Genomic DNA, 21,059 nt, shown 5'->3' with positions numbered 1-21,059 from the left:
GAAGAATGACAGTGTGGGTGACCCCAGAAGTTAACCTATAGGAAAGGAACTTTCCCAGGGCAAGGAAGGGGGTACCGTTCAAGATAACACCCTATCACAAACAGATTGATTCTGTGCTATTTATTCTGGGTTTTGGTAAACTTCTGGAAATTTCGTAGTAATTAGACTTCCTGCCAGGCACTTATTTAAGGAAAGGGTAGACCCCTGCTTCTGCTTTTAGCCTGAGTCCCTGGAAGGTAGAGGCTGAGGCTCAGGGATCCCAGCACTTCTTCGGCTGAGGGAGCTTCATAGGCTAAAGTGAGTATGATACTGAGTGTTATTTTCTTTTATTTTTGTACTGGTGGGAATTTTGATTTTGCAGAGTATAACAGAAATGTAATCATGGCACCTTTCACTTTTTTTTTTCTTTTCCCTAGCTGCTACTTTTTATTACCAATATTATTTTCTGTGATTTTTTTTTTAAAGTAGGAGCAAACTTGGGTTGTTCCTGTCACCGTCCTCCCAGTTTTCAGTTTTGTCTCCTCCTCCTCCTCATTAGAATTGTAAGAGAGTGGCAGTCCTGCAGCAAAGACAGGCACCCAGGCTTTCTCTGTGGATAAATTGGTCGGGAAAGACACTTTTTTATATTGTCAAGTGGCACTTAAGCCACTAATTCTTGACTGTGAAACTGCTTTTCCTGGGCAATGCTCTTTAAGGAAAAATTTCTTCAGTCCAGTGATTGGTGACTAAGGGAACCATGGAGCACAGGGGATTGGGCGGGATCTCGGCTCCTAATAATGCCTCCTTATCCAATGAAAAGCATTTCCTATTGAGACCCCCAAGAGTTCCCCGGGCCTTCGCTCCAGCCCGGACTTTGGGCCTTTTCTTGTGTCCTGTTTGTTAAAGGCATGCCGGCTTCAGCATTCAAGAAGGCCAGTCTTTAACAAAGGGAAAGAGATCAGTGTAAAGAAGCTCACATTTGCAGAATGAGCGGTTTGCAGTAAGAAGCTGCGGCAGCCCAGAGTCTGTTACTTTGGGCTGGGCTAACCTTTCCCTGTTTAAAAAAAAAAAATGGATAAAAATATGCACTTCCAAAGTGCGAGTTGCCCGTTTACATGTTTGCTAGCTAATTGTCTGCAGGCATGAGCACACTCTCTCATCTAGCACACTGTTTCTTGGGGTAAGTCTCTTTTGAGAAAGATTCGATTTGGGCGTTTGGGGGTGGGGGGATGGCGTAACAAACTTCACTGGAAACACTGGTGCTGTGAGTGTTTTGGGGAAAGACGTTAGACTTCAACTCTGAAGTGCTGAACAAAGATCGTCGTGTTGAATGGTAAAAAACAAGAGTTTCTATTGTTTTGACAGTAATGCTGTTTCTGTGGAAGAGAGATGCAGGATTTTCAGGCTGTTTTTTTTTTTTTTTTTTTTTTTTTTTTTTTTTTTTTTTCATGTAAACACAGTTGTCCTAAAAAGCCGATTTAAAATCACAGGGTAGAACAATTTAGAAACTCTTTTGGCTAGCTTTATATTTCTTTGGTTTACAATTGATTGTGAGGTAACGTGGCTTCTATTATGATGAGGTTTCTTTTAGTAAAACTATACACGACATGCCTTTGATGCTTAATTGATTTATGAAGAATGTGACATTTGCTATATTGAATAATTCATGAACTTGCCCTTAAAGGAAGAATCATGTTTGAATGAAAAACTAATTCTGGCATAAACTGAATTTGCTTTTATATGTGAAATTAAATGCTTTTTGACATACAAATGTAACAATATGGCATCCTTAAAATTATCTCATTGTATATACAAATATTTTAATATCTTCGGTAAGAAGATCTTGTTGAATGGAGAAAAAGCATGTTTCTAGATACTTTAACGGAGTTTTTAGAGTAATTCATCATTATTTTGTGTGGGAAAAGACCAGATAAGTGCAAATATTAGCATATTTTAGAGCTTTGTGTGGTTATTCATTTTGCTGTATTACCAAATCATAGCATTTTTCTTTTTGCCTTGACTAACATGAAAATAGCAGTTAATAATCAACAACCCAAATTATCCAGTTGTTTTGCCACATGTTGACTTTTTAAGAACAAAATTTCAAACACTGTTTTAACCTTTCGACATAGATGTTTTTAAATCCTTTCGCCTAATTGCAGATGGACTCTGCGATACAGTCTTGTTCAGAAGGATGAGTTCAGCTGATAAAATTGGTGGGATCTACATTCTAAAGCATCTCCTGCCAATCAGAGATGCGAACGAGAGCACTATTGGAACAATCAGGCGGGCCTTTCAGAATGTGTAGTCTTTGTAAGTTAAAAAGAGAACTGAGAAGATAACTCACAGCCATACTCAGGCCAACCTTAGCTAAAGTTTGATCTATTCAATTCCTTTGGAGGGGAAAAGCAGTGAGATGTGTTGTCCTCACTGTGGTTTGGTTAGAGCCTGATTGTATAGTTACCTTTTGTTTGTATGTAGAGTCATCAGATAGAGTCTATCTTGGTCCCCTTCCCTTTCAGGGAAGAAAAAGAGTCATCATGCATTTAATGAAGTGAATATTGTTACAGAAAATTGGAATCTTGATAGGAGGCCATTCATTACCAGGAATCAGCCTCATTTTTAGAAGAGAAATAATGGGTTATGAGAATAATATATAGAATGAGTAGTTTGCTGATTACATGTGACTGTGTTCAGAAGTATGCAAATAACCTCATATTTTGAGGACAGAAAGACAGAATGTGAGGAAAATGAGCCCATCTGTATGACTGTTGGCTATAAATGACATCCTGCTTTGTGATTGTTGCCTTTTGATGCCTATTGATTGTATTCTTTTTTCAGATAAATCTAGCAATCATTTTGTGGAAGCTAATAAAAATTAATGGCCCTCACTGCAGACTTTGAGGGATTAAAGGAAAAAAAAAATTTTGAGGTGACAGATGGGAGCAGGTGACAGTAACTGACAGGAGGGAACAGCCAGTGAAGCCATCACCATGGCACCAGTTGAAGGCTCCTGTCATTTAGAGTCAAAGGTAGAAGAGAAACTGAAACCTACAAAATACTGTGATTTGCTGTCTCAAAGTTGGATAGTGGTGGGGCTAGATATGATTACACTGATTAATGCTAGATATGAAAATTTCTAGGTCTTTGAAGTTCCTGGTTTGCTTGGATTACAAATGAAAAGGTCTTCTATATAATCTGTAATAAAAGAAAATATGTTAATCTTTTCTATTTTCCTTTTAGATAAACCAATAAAATGATATTCATTTCATTCCAGGAATACTGGTCTCTGGAGGAGTGTGAAAATACATTCTCCTTAATTTTAAGGTGATCTCAACATATTTTAAATTGTCTAGTGGTTTTTTTCATATGTGTTACTTTGGAATAGAGAAAGATCATTTCAAAAAGTTGGAGTATTATGTAGCAGTATGCATTGTTGTAGACTACTTGTGCTCAAACGAGGGTTAAGTGTGACAGGAGTACTAAGTTGGTCACTAACATGCTTTCTTTATAAACAGAGGTATTGCAGTGAGTAGCCAGCCCTATTTGCATGAACCACACTGCGGAGTATTTCTAGCTATAGAGAAGTATTTTGTGCAAAGATGTGATTTGAAACTATTACAGACAGGACTATATTGAGTGGGCCTAAGAATATTTCCTGGTAAAAGCATAATGATTGTCAGTCAGTGCGTTAATACCTAGTTATTGAAGCCTTCCTTAGGTTACTGTAGTTGGGGGTGGGGTGGGGAAAGGAAATCAGACATGGGTGCAGGTTAGAGTTCCAACTTGTTGTTCCAGCCTTCTTTCCTCTTCCCCAACCAAGGTCCCAGTCTAATAGCAACTGCTGTTGCCAGGGAAAAGGAAAAGAAAAAACAAAGAACAAATGTTACTGCAGGCCCCCAAAGAAGTCTCCTTTGTTCAGTTATTTTTAATGTCATGCATTACCTTATGGGAGTGGGGGAAATATCATATGCCCTTTGTCACCAGTTCCTTTAAAAGATAAGTTACACAGGCTCATTGACTATAGTCATATACACTTTAGTAAATACCATTAATAAAATAAGAAACAGTAGTGATAGGATCACTGGACTCAGTCGGCCTCTTTTTTTTTTTTTTTAACCTTGGTTTCACCAACTTATAGAAATATGGGAGTGTAATCTTCTCATTTTTCTTTCCCATTTACTTTTCATCAGGAAGGTAGTCAATGATAGAAGATAAGAATTTAGAAACTAAGAAATAAAATGAGATGGTTATCCAAGTAGTCTCTTCTGCAAACTCCATCAGTATGGAAAAGGAGTTGTCAGAAAGCAGGAGTGATCTTCACTTGCTAATTAACATGCCACCACATTCTATTATCTCATCATTCACTGGACAAACATATTGCTGTCCAACATCACAAAGAAATGTTATAGTCTATGTGCTTATTTTAAAAAATCATAATTGATATATTGTGTATAGAGTAGGTACTCGACAGTTTTTGAACATGAATGTTCTAAAAAAATAAACTAATGTATGCAATTCCGAAATAATCAAATCCAAAGCATTCAAATAGCATTTAAAAACATGCTGGCTCAAAGTTACTCTGACATATCATGTAATAGTATTCTCTGACTTAAAATTTTTGCATATATTTTATTTAAAAAGCTTTCTTTATGGCCCACTATTGTGTCCCATACTATCTCACAGCACCCATTGAAGGAAATCTTTAATCAGAGTGCCTCCAGAAAGTTCAATGGTTATTCAAGTCTCGGATAAAGTTGATACCAGAATTTGGTTTGAACTAATGTGGTGAGTACCACTCTCCTGCTAGTAACTTCCTGTATAAATCCTTAATTTTATTCTTCATCTTTTTTTAAGCAGCATATGCATTTCCAAATAATTACAAATTGTATGATCCAAGGATCTGGAATTGATGGAGGAGCTGTAATTGTGCATTCTATTCCAGATAATTTTGGCCTATAAAAATTTGGATGCTTTGCATCAGCTCCTCTGTGTCATTGGCATATACATATAGAGAGGGAATACATGGTTTTTATTCATGTAATTAGGACCAGTGTGCCAGAACATAATAGAGTTGGTTTCCAAATTGATAAATAAATTTATGGAATAAAGATAATTTCCTACTTGGCGAGCGTGCACTTTGCAAAAATTTGGAACTGACCCCTTTTAGGAACACCCAAAAGTTTTCTCAAAAGGTCTAGGGCTTTTGCTGAGATGAGATATTGAGTCTCAAGGCTCTAGACAATTTCATAATATTAGGTTGAGCAATTTCTCTTCAGTTTTCTTACTCTATAACGAAGTGCTAGGGAAAATTGTACTTTAGTACGACTGATGCAATCTTTGGCTCCATCATGTTGAACCCAGACCACATTATTTCTTAAATATTGGACTGTATCATTAGGTGAAGGGTTAGTGAGACTGGAATATTTTTCTTTTCTTTTTTGCAGAAAGCAAAAAAGAGTCAAGTTAATCACTGAGGATCAGATCTGGTCAGATTGAGACGTGCCAGTTCCCTGCTGTCACCAAATAAAATGACATGATACAGTCATAACAGTGAAAACCATATTCAACAGAGATGTCACTTTAAAAAATACGTCTTCTATCAAAAATAGAAGAGGCTAATAAAAAATCAGCTTCCCAGTTCCATTCTGGAGTGAAGTGCTTACCCCATTTGTGGAGCAAGAGTCTGGAAATGCTCCCTGTTACTATGTTTCCATCACCTTTGTGTATTTTTAAATTCACTTTACTGCTAGGTGTGTATATCTAAGTATGTGACAGGTTTCAGCTTCTTCTGGAAACTGTTGTGTCCACTTTGATAAGCTTTGAGGATCAGCAGGATTCTGACAGAGAGAGCTTGAGTGTTCTCTGCCTCCAAGGTCTTTGCTCCCTAAGTTCTGGACTGTCTTCTGTAGAGAACTGAAGCAAGGTAGCCTTTCTAGAGCACTGAGCATGTGCTAGAAGTTAATAGATGTCTTTTCCATGTGTCATCTAAAGTTTTAGCATTTCATGAATTGAAGTGTTTTAATATTTATTATTATAGGTCCAAAAGGTGTATGCACTTTCCTTTAGGAGCTCCCAAAGTCCCCTAAATATGATATACTTCATTATTGTTGGGAATAAGTGAAAGAATAAAAAAGGAAATAAGCTGTGATCATTACCAAGAATTGATTCCATATGTATAGATCAAAATGAAAAATTCATTGAAGTTTGGATTTTTTTGAGGGGGTGGGGTTTGTTTTGTTTTTGGTCAACCTGCAGGTTGACTTCTTCTTTCCCATTGTCAGTGAAACTACATCTTTGGAACAATCCTGCTTCCGGGTGATTAAGAGTCTTTGAAAGATAATAATCTAAGGCTATTTGTGGTAGTAGATATAATGAACTGCATTGGTCTATTTTTTTTTTCCTTCTTTGTCTCATCTGAAGCTTATGTGTTGATTCTTTGCTCCATGCACTATGTCATAGGCATTTAGGAAGATCTAGTGGCTAGACACGGTTCAATGTAGTCAAAACCAAGTAAGCCATTCTATTTCTGGAATATCATTGATTCTCTTTTAGAGTGGGCCCAAGGACCAACTGCTTCTCTGACCTTTTAAAATCATGGTTGATGGAAGATAGTCCTTTGGAGACTATTTTTCTCTTTGGGGAAACCTTCCTAGATTATCCCGTTCTAAGCAAATTATGTAGTTAAGATTGGGTCTCTAGAAGGTGCTTTTCTGAGGTACAAAATGCACTTAGTATTAGGGGAAAGACAAATTGCTAGTATAAAGTTCAGGGTGCCAAGAAAGAGAGGCATAAATTTCCAGTTGTGTCAGAGGAGAGAGAAGGAAACAAGCTTCTATAATGTTTCTCTGTGGCCAGGTAGGACTGCATGCTGGCAAACTCATAAAGTTACTCACAAGCCTCATTGAATCTTCCTAGTGTCAACTCTGAGGCTCAGAGGTAATGTTTATACAGGGAAGAGAAGCAGTATAGCCAAGTTACAGAGTGAAAGAGTGTCTGAGTCAGAAATAGAACTCCTTGCTTCCAATGCTGTGTTAAGTCCCAGCACCACACCCTCACTGCTAGACAGCAAAGGTGGTGTGTATTTGAGCAAGGGGGAGCTATGAATAGGGCCATAGTGGCAGTTTTCCCATGCCCTCTCTTCAGGATTGAGACTGTGCTTTCTTGTCTGAGGTACTTTCTCTCCCATAGGATTTGATTACTCAAAACAGCACAGCGCAAGTGCCAGGCATTTGCAAACTGCCAGCTATGGATATAATATATATGCTCTGGGGGAACTGAAAAATGAAGTGAGACAACGTACGTGGACATACACATATATCAATTAATTTGCTATAATGATTGTTCATTATATACATATATCAAAACATTACATTGCACTCTATGAGTATGACTTATCAATTAAAAGTAATACAAATTTAAAAATAAAATAATGGAAATAAAAGACTCAGATAGTGCACCTATTTCAGAGGGATAGTTCTTTTGTCTTGAGTTCTTTCAAGACTGTGAACGATGAACTGAGAGTTAAAGAATTTGGGATTAATAGACAGTATATGGGTTGTCAATACTATTCATATAAAGTGGTTTAAGTTGTGAAAAAGTTTGACATTCATTTTTTTTCCCCTGCCATCCCACTGATGCAACAAATAATGGTTGAATCAACTGCTCCCAAAGTGAGTTATGAATAATGTTAGGTGTGATTTTCTAGACTCCTCTTCCTCTCTAGGCTTCAGTGAACTTAAACAGTAATAACATACTGGTCTTCTGTCTGATACAACCAAATGGAGTAATACCAAGCCAGGTAGAGAAGATGTGATCCCAGGAAGTATGAGCAGGAAATCCATCCACTGACTCTGAATGTTAATTAAATAGCCATAATGGTCCCTAACCAGCAAGGTCTTTACCTCCTCTTTCCTGCTTTCTTCCTTATCTAGGTTTTTATTTCTCGGCTTCTTTAGTTTCCATTTCCTCTTCCACTCCCTTCATTTATTTTAGTTTTTTTTTTCTGTGTCTGGCTCTTTCTTCCTTCCTGGACCTTAACTTGGTCATAGTCTCCTTTTGTATATCAAGATTGCATGTGGAAAATGGTGAGATAGATGTATTTAACAGGAATGTCACGAAAGAATGTGAGCTGAGTGCAATGTTAGGCTTAGAAAATTACTTCATAAAGGTTATGTTGAGTGAGAATTCAGGGATAACAGGTTTCCAATTATAACTTGAAAACTATGAAAATTGACACTCCTTCACATTGCTTTGTATGTTCTTCATGGTCACCACTCCCTGTAGGCACTGCAATGAGTAGAATTTTTTTCCCTCAAACTAAACAGTTATTTATCAAGCTAAACATTTTATCAAAGTGACGTTAAGTGTCTGTTTCTGGCATGTTCTCTCCTCCACTCTTATGAATATTCTATATGACTAGGACCTATTTTGTGGGAGTTGAAGGAAAGAATCACTTCATCAAAGTGACTTTTTCATCATAAAGCATAATCATGTGAAAATGCAGTATTAGATAAAGCAATGGACAAAGACCTCTTTCACCCTGTATCCTCCTCATTCAAAAGAATTCATCAGCAGTTTCATATCCAAGTGTATTATGGAGCATGTTCAAATGATATGCAAAATCAGTGGTAGCTATTGCTCTTGGAGAAAGTTTGTAAAATTCTACGCATGCAATCAGACATTGTTAACCTAGATAACCAACAAAGATGATAAAGTCAGTGACTGCTCTATGTACCAGCTGTGTCAAGCAGAGTGCATATTAGCGTACAGATCAGAAATGTACATTAGTTAAAGACTGTATTCATCAGGACTATCTTACGGCACAAAAGGCATAGAAATGTCTGATGGGGAAAATAGTGGGAGAGGATGAAGGAAGCTATCTCAGATTTAGGATCTAACATGGGAGAAAGTTGGAAAGGTACTACAACCCTCAGGAGAAAACACTGAGATTTTTATTTCAACTATTGTTAGAAAGGCAATGTGATAACAGACAAAAGCCCCCATTAGCTAGAAACTCATTAATCAGATGATGCCTACCATCTAAATTCCTATTTCAGAAGAGATTGTTTGAAACTTTAGTAAAAATATTTCTACAGCGTGCCTGGGAAGTCCTGTATTCAATGCTTTATGTAATGAAAAGAAGACAAATAGGGAAGACAATTCAGAGTGGCTTTAAAATACATAGATTAGGAATTTTAAAAACCCTTAATTCTGGTTCTAACTATGTCTTTTACAGTATTTTAAATTCTGATATGCTTTAGTTCTGAATTACTTAGACTTCACTTTCTACTTTGGAAAATAATGATAATTCTCTTATGCCCATCTTATGGTGTTATTGTAAGAATCAAATAATGCAAAAAGAAAAGATTCTGGAAATGAGAAGTCACATGCAAATTTTAACACAATTAACTGTCAATTTTTTTGGGAGGTCTCAGTCAATACACACCCTTATTCATGGTTATTGGAATATTATAGTATTATTTCTACTGTATCGTGTGGGAATTCTTCCCACTCTTCCCAGAACATTCTTACCATAGTATTTAATATATGACAAGAGCTGAAAAAGTGTATCAAACCAAACTGGATGTACATGTTGTTTTCCCATTCAGATAGGACACTTATTACTTTATAGATGTCATGAATAGAAGGCAAAATTGATGATTCATTCCATCTTGTCTCCAATAGGAGGAAGGCATTCCCTACCAGTCCCTAGTTTCAAAGTGGTGAATCCCTGCTGCCAGCAGGCTTCTTCAGAAAAATCCATGGGTGACAGAAGATTCATTGACTTCCAGTTCCAAGATTTAAATTCAAGCCTCAGACCCAGGTTGGGCAATGCTACTGCCAATAATACTTGCATTGTTGATGATTCCTTTAAGTATAATCTGAATGGTGCTGTCTACAGTGTTGTATTCATTCTGGGTCTAATAACCAACAGTGCCTCTCTGTTTGTCTTCTGCTTCCGTATGAAAATGAGAAGTGAGACTGCTATTTTCATCACCAATCTGGCTCTTTCTGATTTGCTTTTTGTCTGTACTCTACCTTTCAAAATATTTTATAACTTCAACCGCCATTGGCCTTTTGGTGATACCCTCTGCAAGATATCTGGGACTGCATTTCTCACCAACATCTATGGAAGCATGCTATTCCTCACCTGTATTAGTGTGGATCGTTTCCTGGCCATTGTCTATCCTTTTCGATCTCGCACCATAAGGACCAGGCGGAATTCTGCCATTGTATGTGCTGGAGTCTGGATCCTAGTCCTCAGTGGTGGTATTTCAGCTTCTTTGTTCTCTACCACTAATGTCAACAATGCAACTACCACCTGTTTTGAGGGATTCTCTAAACGTATCTGGAAGACTTACCTGTCCAAGATCACCATATTTATTGAAGTTGTTGGGTTCATCATTCCCCTGATATTGAACGTCTCTTGCTCTTCTGTGGTGCTGAGAACTCTCCGTAAGCCTGCTACATTGTCTCAAATTGGGACTAATAAAAAGAAAGTGCTGAAGATGATCACAGTGCACATGGCAGTCTTTGTGGTATGCTTTGTACCTTACAACTCTGTTCTCTTCCTGTATGCCCTGGTGCGCTCCCAGGCCATTACTAATTGCTTGTTGGAAAGGTTTGCAAAGATAATGTACCCAATCACACTGTGCCTTGCAACTCTGAACTGTTGCTTTGACCCTTTCATCTATTATTTCACCCTTGAGTCCTTTCAGAAATCCTTCTACATCAATACCCATATCAGGATGGAATCCTTGTTTAAGACTGAGACACCTCTGACCACAAAGCCTTCGCTTCCAGCTATTCAAGAGGAAGTTAGTGATCAAACAAATAATGGTGGTGAACTAATGCTAGAATCCACATTCTAGGTACGAGAATTGTCTTCACATCCGGACATGGTTTCTCTTATGATATGTTTTTCCTATACTCTCGATAAGATTTTGAAGCTAATGATACTGAGAATAAATTAATGAACCAAATACAGTCGAATACATTTGTTTAAATGTGTATTGTATATATGCTGTTTTGTTCAGTAATTATAGGTCAAGTCTAATTACGACAACCAAAACAAACTCTTCTGCTGGATTGAAATTTCATTATTTTATTGTATCATGCTGTATAAGTGGCCAATGGCCCTGACTTTAATGATAGGGAGTTTACCTTTTCTTTTGTTTTTTTTTTCAATTTATATTTTAATGTTATTTGGTAATTGGGTTGGGCCTATAAATATAGAACAAATTCAGGGATTATTTCTAAAAAAATATTTTGTATTACTACTGACATACACTAGTAATTTTTCCTTTTTTGTCATTGAATTTATTTTAGCAGAAGAACATAATTTAACCTAACATTATTAAAAAGGAATGTATTGAATTAAAAAGAGTTGGGAAAATCTGTTATGTGAATTTTGAAAAGAAATTTTTGCATGAATATATGTGGGAAGAAGCAGAAAAGTTACAGGATTTACATATTTACAATCATAAACAGTGTCTTTTATTAAAAATTTATTTTCTTTACTATAATAAGATTTTCATATGAAATTTCAAAGTCAGAAAGCTGCTAAATGCAAGTATGTTGCCAGCAGGTGCAGAATGAGAAATCACATAAAACAACAAAATGTCAGTAAAAATTCCTCACTGCTTTTCTTAATATTTTCTATTATATTTCTTTTGGTAAACTGAGTTTTACAAAAATATTTATTCTCCATGTATAAACATTTAGAGCACAATGTAGCCAAAAGCTGCTGAATTTGTGCCCAGGTCGGGAGCAAACTGAAAATTAAAGAAGCAAAATAATAACAAATAATAAACAAAAGAACTTATTTAGATAAGCAATCAGTTTTAGGAGGGTAGATATGTATAAATTTAAAATATTTATTATGACTACATTTTGGAGTGTGATATAGCCAGAGTTGCTGAATTAGTGATCAAATTGTGCGAAGATTGTAAGGAAAAAACTATACAGAATCAATCCAATTGCACAAAATAACAAAACAGATAAAGAACACTAAAAAAGCAAACACAAGAAAGCCACCCAACAAACAGAAAAATTCTAACACACTAGTATTTTATTTATTTTTTGAAGTTCTATACACTTAAAAGTATTCAGTCATATATATGAAATTTCGGAGCACAGTGCAGCTGGAAATTTGATAAATTAGTGTCGAAGTCAGGAGTAAGACGAGATATATAACACACCCAAAAAATCCCTTACAAAGTGAGAACATAAAAATTTTAAGCAAGATAACAACATTTTAGTTTTGCATTTTTAAAGCATTTATAAAACATGCACAGTACTATAATTTGCACTTGGTGCTTTCAATCCAAATGCAGCTGGCAAGCTGCTGAACTGGCTCTTGAGGCAGGAGAAATTAAAAATATGTTATCTCAGAAAATAATATGGTATTTAGCTGAAACAGATATTTAAAAAGCTACAAAAGAACAGAAAACATTTTTAGTAAAATTTAAAAATTCTGAAAACTGCTACGATTTTGGGGTGGAGTGTAAATTTAAGAATATTAACATTTGTAAGTAAGAAAAAATGTAGTTTAAAAAATACTGCATTTGTGCTCAGGTCAGAAGCAAAGGAAATAAAAACTATCACATGTGCACATGGAAGAAAAAAACAGAACCCACACTAATTTAAAGAACCTGAAAAACAGCAAAAACTATTGAAATGTGCACTGTTCCATTTTAAAAATATTTGGATGATATAATAATAATAAAATCCTAAGAATTTTCAACTGAAGTGTCCAGGAATAATGCATTTTTTAAAATGCTGAATTTGTGCCAGAAAGTGATTAAACAACTTTTGAAAAGTAAAAGTACTAAAATAATAAAGGAGTTCCTAAAATTCATAAGCCTTTGGTTTTCTTTCTCATGATAAGGCTTTAAAGTATTGAGATTTTAAAGTAAAAGTTTATAAACATAATGTAACTTTAAAAACTGCCTGGGTTAGGAAGTAATTGAAAAAAAATGGTAGACAATAGAACAATAGTAAAAATGAATTCTGAAAACTGGCACTACGTTTTCATCATGATTTCAAGTCCTAAAAATAACCATGCACTATATTGTCTGGAGAAGAAAGCTTCTTAATGGAATACATGTGACATTAAATTCAGATAGATGAAATTAGCTTGGTAGGTTAAGTTTGGTTTTAGGTTATATTCTCAAATGAAATTAGTAATTACAATATGAATAATCTTTGTTTCCTTTGATATTTTTCTTTTCCACTTTGTGTAATTATAAATTATATGTGACCTTTTGTTTGTGTACTTGGTTCTTGAAATAAAACCGATAGGATAATACAGCAAAGCATTTAATGGGATATGTTAACCAAGTTGGCATAAAATGTATCATAAAGTCAATTTTCTTTTATGTAATTTTCATCTCTAGTTTTAATTTTTCATATTTCACTTTCTTTTAGCTGATTTTCATTTTATGGTTAATATAACTTGCTAATAATAAAAAACTTGTCATATGAACAGTGTAAGCAACAAAATGTGTAACGGAGTATAAATTGACTGTTTTACATTTTAAAGCAAAAGCAATTCATCTATGATTACAATTTAGATTTCAAATGCTTATTAAATATAATAAAATGTATTTGAATTATCAGCAGTTACGCTGTGGTCAATTATTTATTCATTATTTTTTATTTGTGGACATTCACAGGTATCTCTCTTTTATGTTCCCATCCTCCTCCAAAAAAGTGTTTATTAGAATATAGTATCTAATCAATTCTGATACTTTGGTTTGAGACTAGTGCAGAATTGGCAAATGAAAAATCCCTGGGTGGCTTTTTGTGGAGCAAAATAAAATATTAATCACATCATTCATCGTTTTTTTTTTTTTGTAAATTAGCTTTGATCTATTTTTTATTTATTTTTAAAAATTTTTAAGAATATTTTACTCCTTTTTATTATCATTCTATGATACAGTTCCATAGATTATGAAATTTCCCTTATCCCCCCATTCCCTCACCTCTCACTGAGTTCCCCTGTATTATTGCTATAGTATAGTTCTTCATATACAGTCATATGTCCATCATTGTGGGCATGGACAGCGGCAGAGAGTCTAGCAGCCTATTGTCAAGATACAGTAAACAGTTTTATTGGGAATCCATCTTTGTCTGGAAGTAGAAATGCATACTGCATTGTATCCTCACATCTGGATATGATAGTCTCTATTATACAGTTACTATACATCCCCTTTAATGAAAAGCCACAAAACAAAATCAATAACAGGACGACAAAAAAAAAAAAAAGAAATTAACAACACCATGAGGTTAAATAACATGCTACTGAATGACTAACGTGTAACTGAAAAAAATGAAAAAGAAAATCAAGAACCTTCTTGAAGAAAATGATGTACTGTATGATCTGAGTCATTGAAGAATTTAATAAGAAGAAAGTGTTTTGAAGCAATGAAACTAACAAAAAAAAAACAAAATTCATGAGATATAGTTTCCGCTGATCTTTGTTGGTGATATGTGTCTCCTGTAGGCAACAAATAGTTGGGTTTTGTTTTTTAATCCAGTCTATTATTCTATGACGTTTGATTGATGCGTTTAAGCCATTTACATTCAGGGTTAATATAAAAGGGTGGTAATTTGGTTCTGTCATTTTAGCAATGGATTATTCATCGATTTAGTCTTCTATTGTTCTTTTACTGGGATGTTCTCTTTCAGAATCATTTGTAGGGCAGGTTTAAAAGAGACGTATTCTTTTAATTTTTCTTTACTCTGCAAGAATTTTATTTCATTTTTAAAGACAAAGGAAAGTTTTTCTAGGTACATTATCCTGGGCCAGCAATTTTTCACGTTTAGAATCTGGAGTATTTCTCTTCATCCTCTTCTGGCTTGTAGAGATTCCTGTGAGAGGTCTCCTTTGAGTTTAATTGGCATTCCTTTATATGTCAGTTGATTTTTTTCCACATGCACATTTAAGGATCTTTTTCTTATGTTTGACTGAAGAGAACTTGATTATCATGTGTCTTGGTGAAGACCGCTTTTGGTTAAGCCTGTTGGGAGTCTGTGCCCCTCCTGGATGTTGGTTCCCAATTCTTTCTCTAGATGAGGGAAATTTTCCCTTATTATTTCATTAAACATATTTGTAAACCCAGCTTCTCTTTCTGCAACTTCTGCGACTCCCATAACTCTTATATTTGGCCTCTTAATAGTGTCTTTCAATTCTTGAATACTTTTTTTTTTTAACCTGATCCATCTCTGCTTCCAGCTTTTTGTTTGTTTCCTCCTGGTAATGGGGATATATCTTCTACATTTGAGATTCTTTCTTCTGCTTGCTTCATTCTATTTTGGAGACTCTCCGCTGTACTTTTAGTTTGCTCCACTGTATCCTTCATTTCTGATATATCAGCTTTCATTAATTTCATTTCCAGTGTGACATATTCCTTAAATTCCTTGAGTGCTTGCTTTACATGCTTTTCATTGTTGATAAGTTTTATAACATGTGTTCTGAATTCTGTATCCCCCATTTTCTTGATGACTTCCTCAGTGAACTCTGAGATTGGCAAGAGGTTTTGCTCCTTTGCAGGGGAGTCGTCATTAACAACTGGGAGGCCTGGGAAAATCAGGATGTTGGTAACATAGCAGCACAGCTAGATGAATACCTACAACAATATCTTGATCAATACTTAGAACAGGTTGAGGAGTCCCAGGTTGGTAATACAGGAGATTTCAAGTGGTCAGATACACAACTGTAACTCTCAGAGAAAACTGCTTTATGCTTTGATTTCCAAGGAAATGACAGCAAACACTGCCTGATCTGAAATTGTGAAGTGAATAGCTACATTTAAAATGAGAAGAACTTTGCCATTAATTACCTTCTTTAGTAGGTCCTCAGAAACAATCATTTGTTTCACGTACCTTTTTCTCTGCCTTCTGTCTCCATGCCCAACTCCTCGTACCTTATGTTTCGTATAGATTTTATGTTTCACACTCTGTTTTTTTCTGTGGTCTTTGTACTCGCCGACATCTCTTCCCACTGCAGATACACTTGTATAGCATGAACCCAAAACAATATAACTATTTCTGTCAAGACAATGCCAAGTGGAACGGATTCCCAATGAGGTGGATTGATCATCCCTCACATCCCTGAAATCATATTTAATCTTCAAGTTATTGTTTGTACCTTAGGAAGGGATTATAGCTCTTTCAAACAACTGTCTGCAGCCAGGAAGCAAAGTGCAATCTAGTTCTCTCACACGGATGACAGGGACTCAACTACTTGTCATCACCTGCCACCTTACAGAGGAACATTAACAGGAAGCTGGACTCTGAAGCCAGAGCTGGTCATTGAGCCCAGGTACTCCGGTATGGGGAAGTCTACTCTCACAAATTATCTTTTGAGGCTTAGCTTTTTTCGCTTCATAGTAGGTCTTCTGTAGTGCAACTTCCTCATCTGATCGGTTGAGATCATATGCTATCACTAAAGTCCAAAATACACATCACCTTTCTCCAGATAGCTCTCTTTTCAAAATTTCCTGCAATGACTACAAACCTATAACGTCATCTCCTGCACTCTTCAGTTCTTTACCCCAAATGTCTCCTCCTGGTAGACTTGGTAAAAGCATTCATAAAATATGAGCTAGCTTGTTTTAATAAGCAAGCTTCTGAGTCAAAATTTCCCGTTTCCAAGCTTGAAATGTCATGTACTGCTCACTTCTTGCTTCTCTGAGAGCCTAGGAATGCTCTTTTCTCCCAACATCTGGAGAGGTGCTGTATTCAGGAGCTTAGAAAACTGGGTCCAGTGTGAAGTCTGAAATGTCATGGCATTGGAAACCAGGCAGGAACTCAGATTGGCGTGACTGGTGTAGTCCTAACAACTGGCCTGTCTTCCTAATTTATCATGGAACGGATACCATCAATGCAGATAGATACCTGTCCCCACAGTGTCCTCAGCACTTCCCATTACCAGACCCGTTTAAACTGCTCCACAAGTTGTAGCTTTCCTTCCTCAAGCTGTTAGTAAGAAAGCCAAATTGTGGGCTTTGTTCCTCACTAGAGGCCCTGAAATTTGTGGATTAGACATTCATCAAGGAAGCTTGAGTTTCCTGAGCAACAGGCTGGCTGTAAAGAATTCCTGGGGAATCCAGGATTCACATACTGTTCAACAAATTGCCAACTATGTTCCGGACACTGGAGGCATTCTGGATAAAACAGAAGAAATGGTTCTTATTGAAGGTTATGTTCCAGAATCAGACAAAGCCAATACAATTGAGCAAATTAAAGAATACTCAACAGGTGAAGGTAACAACTACAGACAGAAATTTTCCAAATAAAAAGGAGCACATGCATTAAAGCAAATTCCTTGTTCCATAGAGGGATTGGGTTAAATTTGGAACACAGTACTTACTGATGAGATTGTCTCTGTCAGTACATAAATTTAAAATGAAAAACAATGATGAGTTTATTGATGCATGTGAGGAAGTATAAGGAATTCTGGTTAAAATGAGTTATGAAGTCCTGAATCACTGTTTTGAAAAATATCTGTGTAGTAGGTATATTGTTGGGAGTTTGTGCTCTGATTCAAGTCACAGAGTCATCCACCCCGCCCCCCTGCAAATATGAAGGCCCAGGCCCAGACACCTCCCAGATGGCAATGCTGATCTTGCCAAGGCCTTATCCTGTTCTTAATTCTGCTTCCCCTATCCTGACACAGGGTTGCTCTTGGCCCTTGGCCTAGGCAAGATGCTATCTCTTTTTCTCCTTTCTATCACTTCCTGCTCTGTCCTCCTTTCTTTAAACATCCTTCCAGAGAAGGAACTCAATGATTAACTGTGTTCAGTAATAAGGAAGTTTGAGCTAGAAGGCCAGATCTGATTTTTCACATTTATGTCTTCTAATCAGTTATTTGTTGCTGAGTTCCCTTATTAGCAAAATGATCAAACTACGCTTAGGCATCTCTGACAGATGTTTCTCCTTCTCCTCCTTCTTCTTTTGTAAGACCTATTGTTTTTTGAAGGTCAGAGTTCACAGACAGAAAGAGAGATCTTCCACTTGCCAGTTCACTTCCAAAACAGCCACAATGGCCAGAACTGCAGAGCTGGGCTGGTCCTGTCATCTCTCTGGAGCTCAAGCTATACATTGTGGTGCTGGCCACTCTCTGCTATTTTTAAAACTGAAAGTTCACATAATCATGCTGAGTCAGAACTAACAGTGCTTAATAATGGTAAAAGGAATGAATGAAGGTGTACAATAAAGTACTAGATACTGTGCTAAGCATTTAATTACATCACAGCAATTTGGGAATTAGCCTTGCTGCAGAGGAGAAAACTGAAAGAACTTGAAATAGTCATAGAGCTTATAAGGGGGGAAGATCTGATTGGTTCTTGGTTCAATACTTCACTAAAACCATATTCTTAATTGGTTCTGCTATACATATCTGACACTGTGGGCCTTAAGTGCAAGTGATACATGTTTAATGGTGGAATTTTAGCCATTAAGGACAACAGGTGACATGAGATATTTCCAAGTTTCTTTGAAGAAGCTCCCTATTACAACTTACACAAGTCCAGACAGCTAAGACCAATGATTGGGCCCTGGTCTACAACTCATAGTACTCTTTTATATTTAAACTTTGTGTACATTGATCTTTCTGCACTTTTATTAAGTGACACTTTTGTCTTAAGGACCATTTCTTTGCTCCTGGATCTATATGAATCCATTTTCATCAGGTCTTCCTGTGGCTGCCTCTTTGTCATATTCAAATACCATCTGTTTAGAGAGGGTTTCTGTGATCATAAAATCTATGGCAAATACCCAATCACACTTGCCACATTACTTTAGTTTATGAAATGCTCAAATTTCCTTCCTTTTAATTTATTTGCTCAATGTCTGTCTACGTCATTATCACCCCAATCCTTTTCCACATTTTTTCTTTCGCTGTATTTTGATATACAGATATCGCATTAGCAATATTCATTGCATGGATCAAAGTGACATATTTGTAATAGGAAACCAGGGCTATACTACTGTATTGTCTTGCAATTTATCTCAAAGCTTTCTCTTTCCCTCTCATTGCAACATGTTTTCCATTTCTTAAAAAGATGAATATATTTGCTTGAAAGTGAGAGAGAGAGAGAGAGAGAGAGAGAATCTTTCACATGTGGGCTTACCCTTTACATGGCAATGGGCCGAACTTCCAAAGCCAGGAGCCAGAAGAATAATTTAGGTCACCCTTTTTGGGGTGGGTGTCCAAGCATTTAGTTCAACCTTCGACTTCTTTCCAAGGCCCATTAGCAAGGATCTGGATAGAAAGTGAAGCAGTCACTACTGGACTGATGTCCATATTAGATGCCCATATCACAGTTGGTGGCTTCACCTGCTGTGCTACACAGTCAGTCTGGCAATTGGTTTATGTTAACTTTCATCAGATGGTGAACATTGATGAGCAAAATGTTTTCATTTTAATACAATTGGTAAAACAAATACCTAATCTCCCAGATAGCCTCTATTCATTACATCTCTCATTTGTTTTTAGTTTTTATTATCTTTGCAAAATATAGGGGCTCCCAAATACCCAAATGTTCAAGGAAGAATTCAAGGAAAGAAGACAAATCATGAACATGGTTAGAACTCTTAAGCTATATTCAGGTTCCAAGTAAATAACTCCACCTTTCCTTTTGCAGTTTCCCCTCATTTAATTTGTTCTCTCTGGCACTTGCTGACACTTTGGAGTTATACATTAGACTGCAGACTTCAGTTCATATGGTCTGTCACATAACACATAAAGTCTACTACAAAGAAATATCTTGTTACTGGTGATTCTGAAAATTTTCCCATTCCTTTCAGCATACATTTTTTTTTTGGTTGATTTGCAGTCCATTTTTTTTTTTTTACTAGAAACCACTGTCTAGCCATTGAGAGAACATGTTTTTACTAAAAAGGGGGGAAAAAAAAGTAAAAGTAAGCGGGAAGGGAGGGAAAAGTGCTATGTGATTGGATGCCATCCAGGAGGTGCATACATAGCTTTAACTGTAACGGAGTATAATGGCAGCCTTTTTCTAGGAGGATCAGGGGCCAATGCTCACAGTTTTCTGTTTGCAGTTTTACTGGGAGAAGTCTGTGCTGGCTTTTCAAATAAAATGTACTGCTATCATCATTTGCCAAGATGCTAACTGAAAAGATCCATTATTTTTGATATTTAATACCTTATAAATTATATGGAGATTGTGTTGACCGACATGGACATCTGGGATGATGGTCAGAGACTTTTTTCCCCTAGGTCAGGTAGACTGTGTGAGAGCCTGTTTGTTCATCAATGACCAATTATGCATTCATAAAGAAAAGGTCTCTTCTCAGCTGCTGGTCAGCTAACCTCAGAGGAACTGGGACAGATGAGTTTGAAGGAAGGGATGCAAATGAGCAGTGGCTAGCTGACATTTATATGGAAAATGTATAGCTGCCTGTGCTGAACAAAGATGGATTGTGAGCTTGCCAGGGCTGGAAGGACAAACAAATCCCGTCTTGGTTAAGCAGGACTGGATATGTTTTTGGAGTTATTTCTCACCTTCCCATATTGGCTGTCTTCACAGACCAAGGAAGGTGTATGGCTCTTGAGTGCCAATCACAAGTTACCAACTTTATGAACAAAGTCTGTCAGTGTGCTCCCAGACTCATCTCAAGAAGAAAAAGATGGAAATACCAAAACAACACTAGTATATGGCTGGTCATGAAGACTTTTCGTGCTCTTGTTAATTCATAAGTTTGTTTCCTGCCAAAAGACTTGCAGTTATGTTTCTGTCCATAGGTTTGGTTTGTTCTGGCCATTTTTGGCTTCGTGTTTAAGCCTTAGTATAGGGAGTGTCTGACACACCTCCCCCTCAAACAAGGAGGACATGCCTGGGGATTAGCTGTTCTCACAAGCTGAGATGGATTTTCAACGAGCCGTTCATTCTGTCTTGCCTGGTCCCCTATGAAAAATGGCATGTTTTTGCTAGGCAGCAAGCTGGGGCTGAGGCTATACTGAGAAAAAAAAGAAGAGTACATGCAAAATAGTTTGAACTCTAGTGGGGGGAGCATATAGCAATTAAGACTAATAAAAATAACCATCT

At 36.5% G+C, this 21,059-nt stretch overlaps 1 protein-coding gene across 1 annotated transcript; it reads left to right on the top strand.

Annotated features, from left to right (window-relative positions):
* Positions 1–856: 856 nt before the first annotated feature.
* On the top strand, positions 857–10,884 carry LPAR4 (lysophosphatidic acid receptor 4). Its single transcript, XM_040999937.1, has 2 exons — positions 857–1,159; positions 9,667–10,884. The coding sequence occupies exon 2, from the start codon at positions 9,744–9,746 to the stop codon at positions 10,851–10,853; it is 1,110 nt and encodes a 369-aa protein (XP_040855871.1). The 5' UTR covers positions 857–1,159; positions 9,667–9,743; the 3' UTR covers positions 10,854–10,884.
* Positions 10,885–21,059: the final 10,175 nt, after the last annotated feature.

This window comes from Ochotona curzoniae, unplaced genomic scaffold (genome assembly GCF_017591425.1).
Source record: "Ochotona curzoniae isolate NIBS_2020 unplaced genomic scaffold, NIBS_Ocur_1.0 scaffold_1852, whole genome shotgun sequence".
Classification (NCBI taxonomy): Eukaryota; Metazoa; Chordata; class Mammalia; order Lagomorpha; family Ochotonidae; genus Ochotona; species Ochotona curzoniae.
Note: the sequence above shows the minus strand (reverse complement) of the source record. Positions and strands in the feature narration are given on the sequence as shown.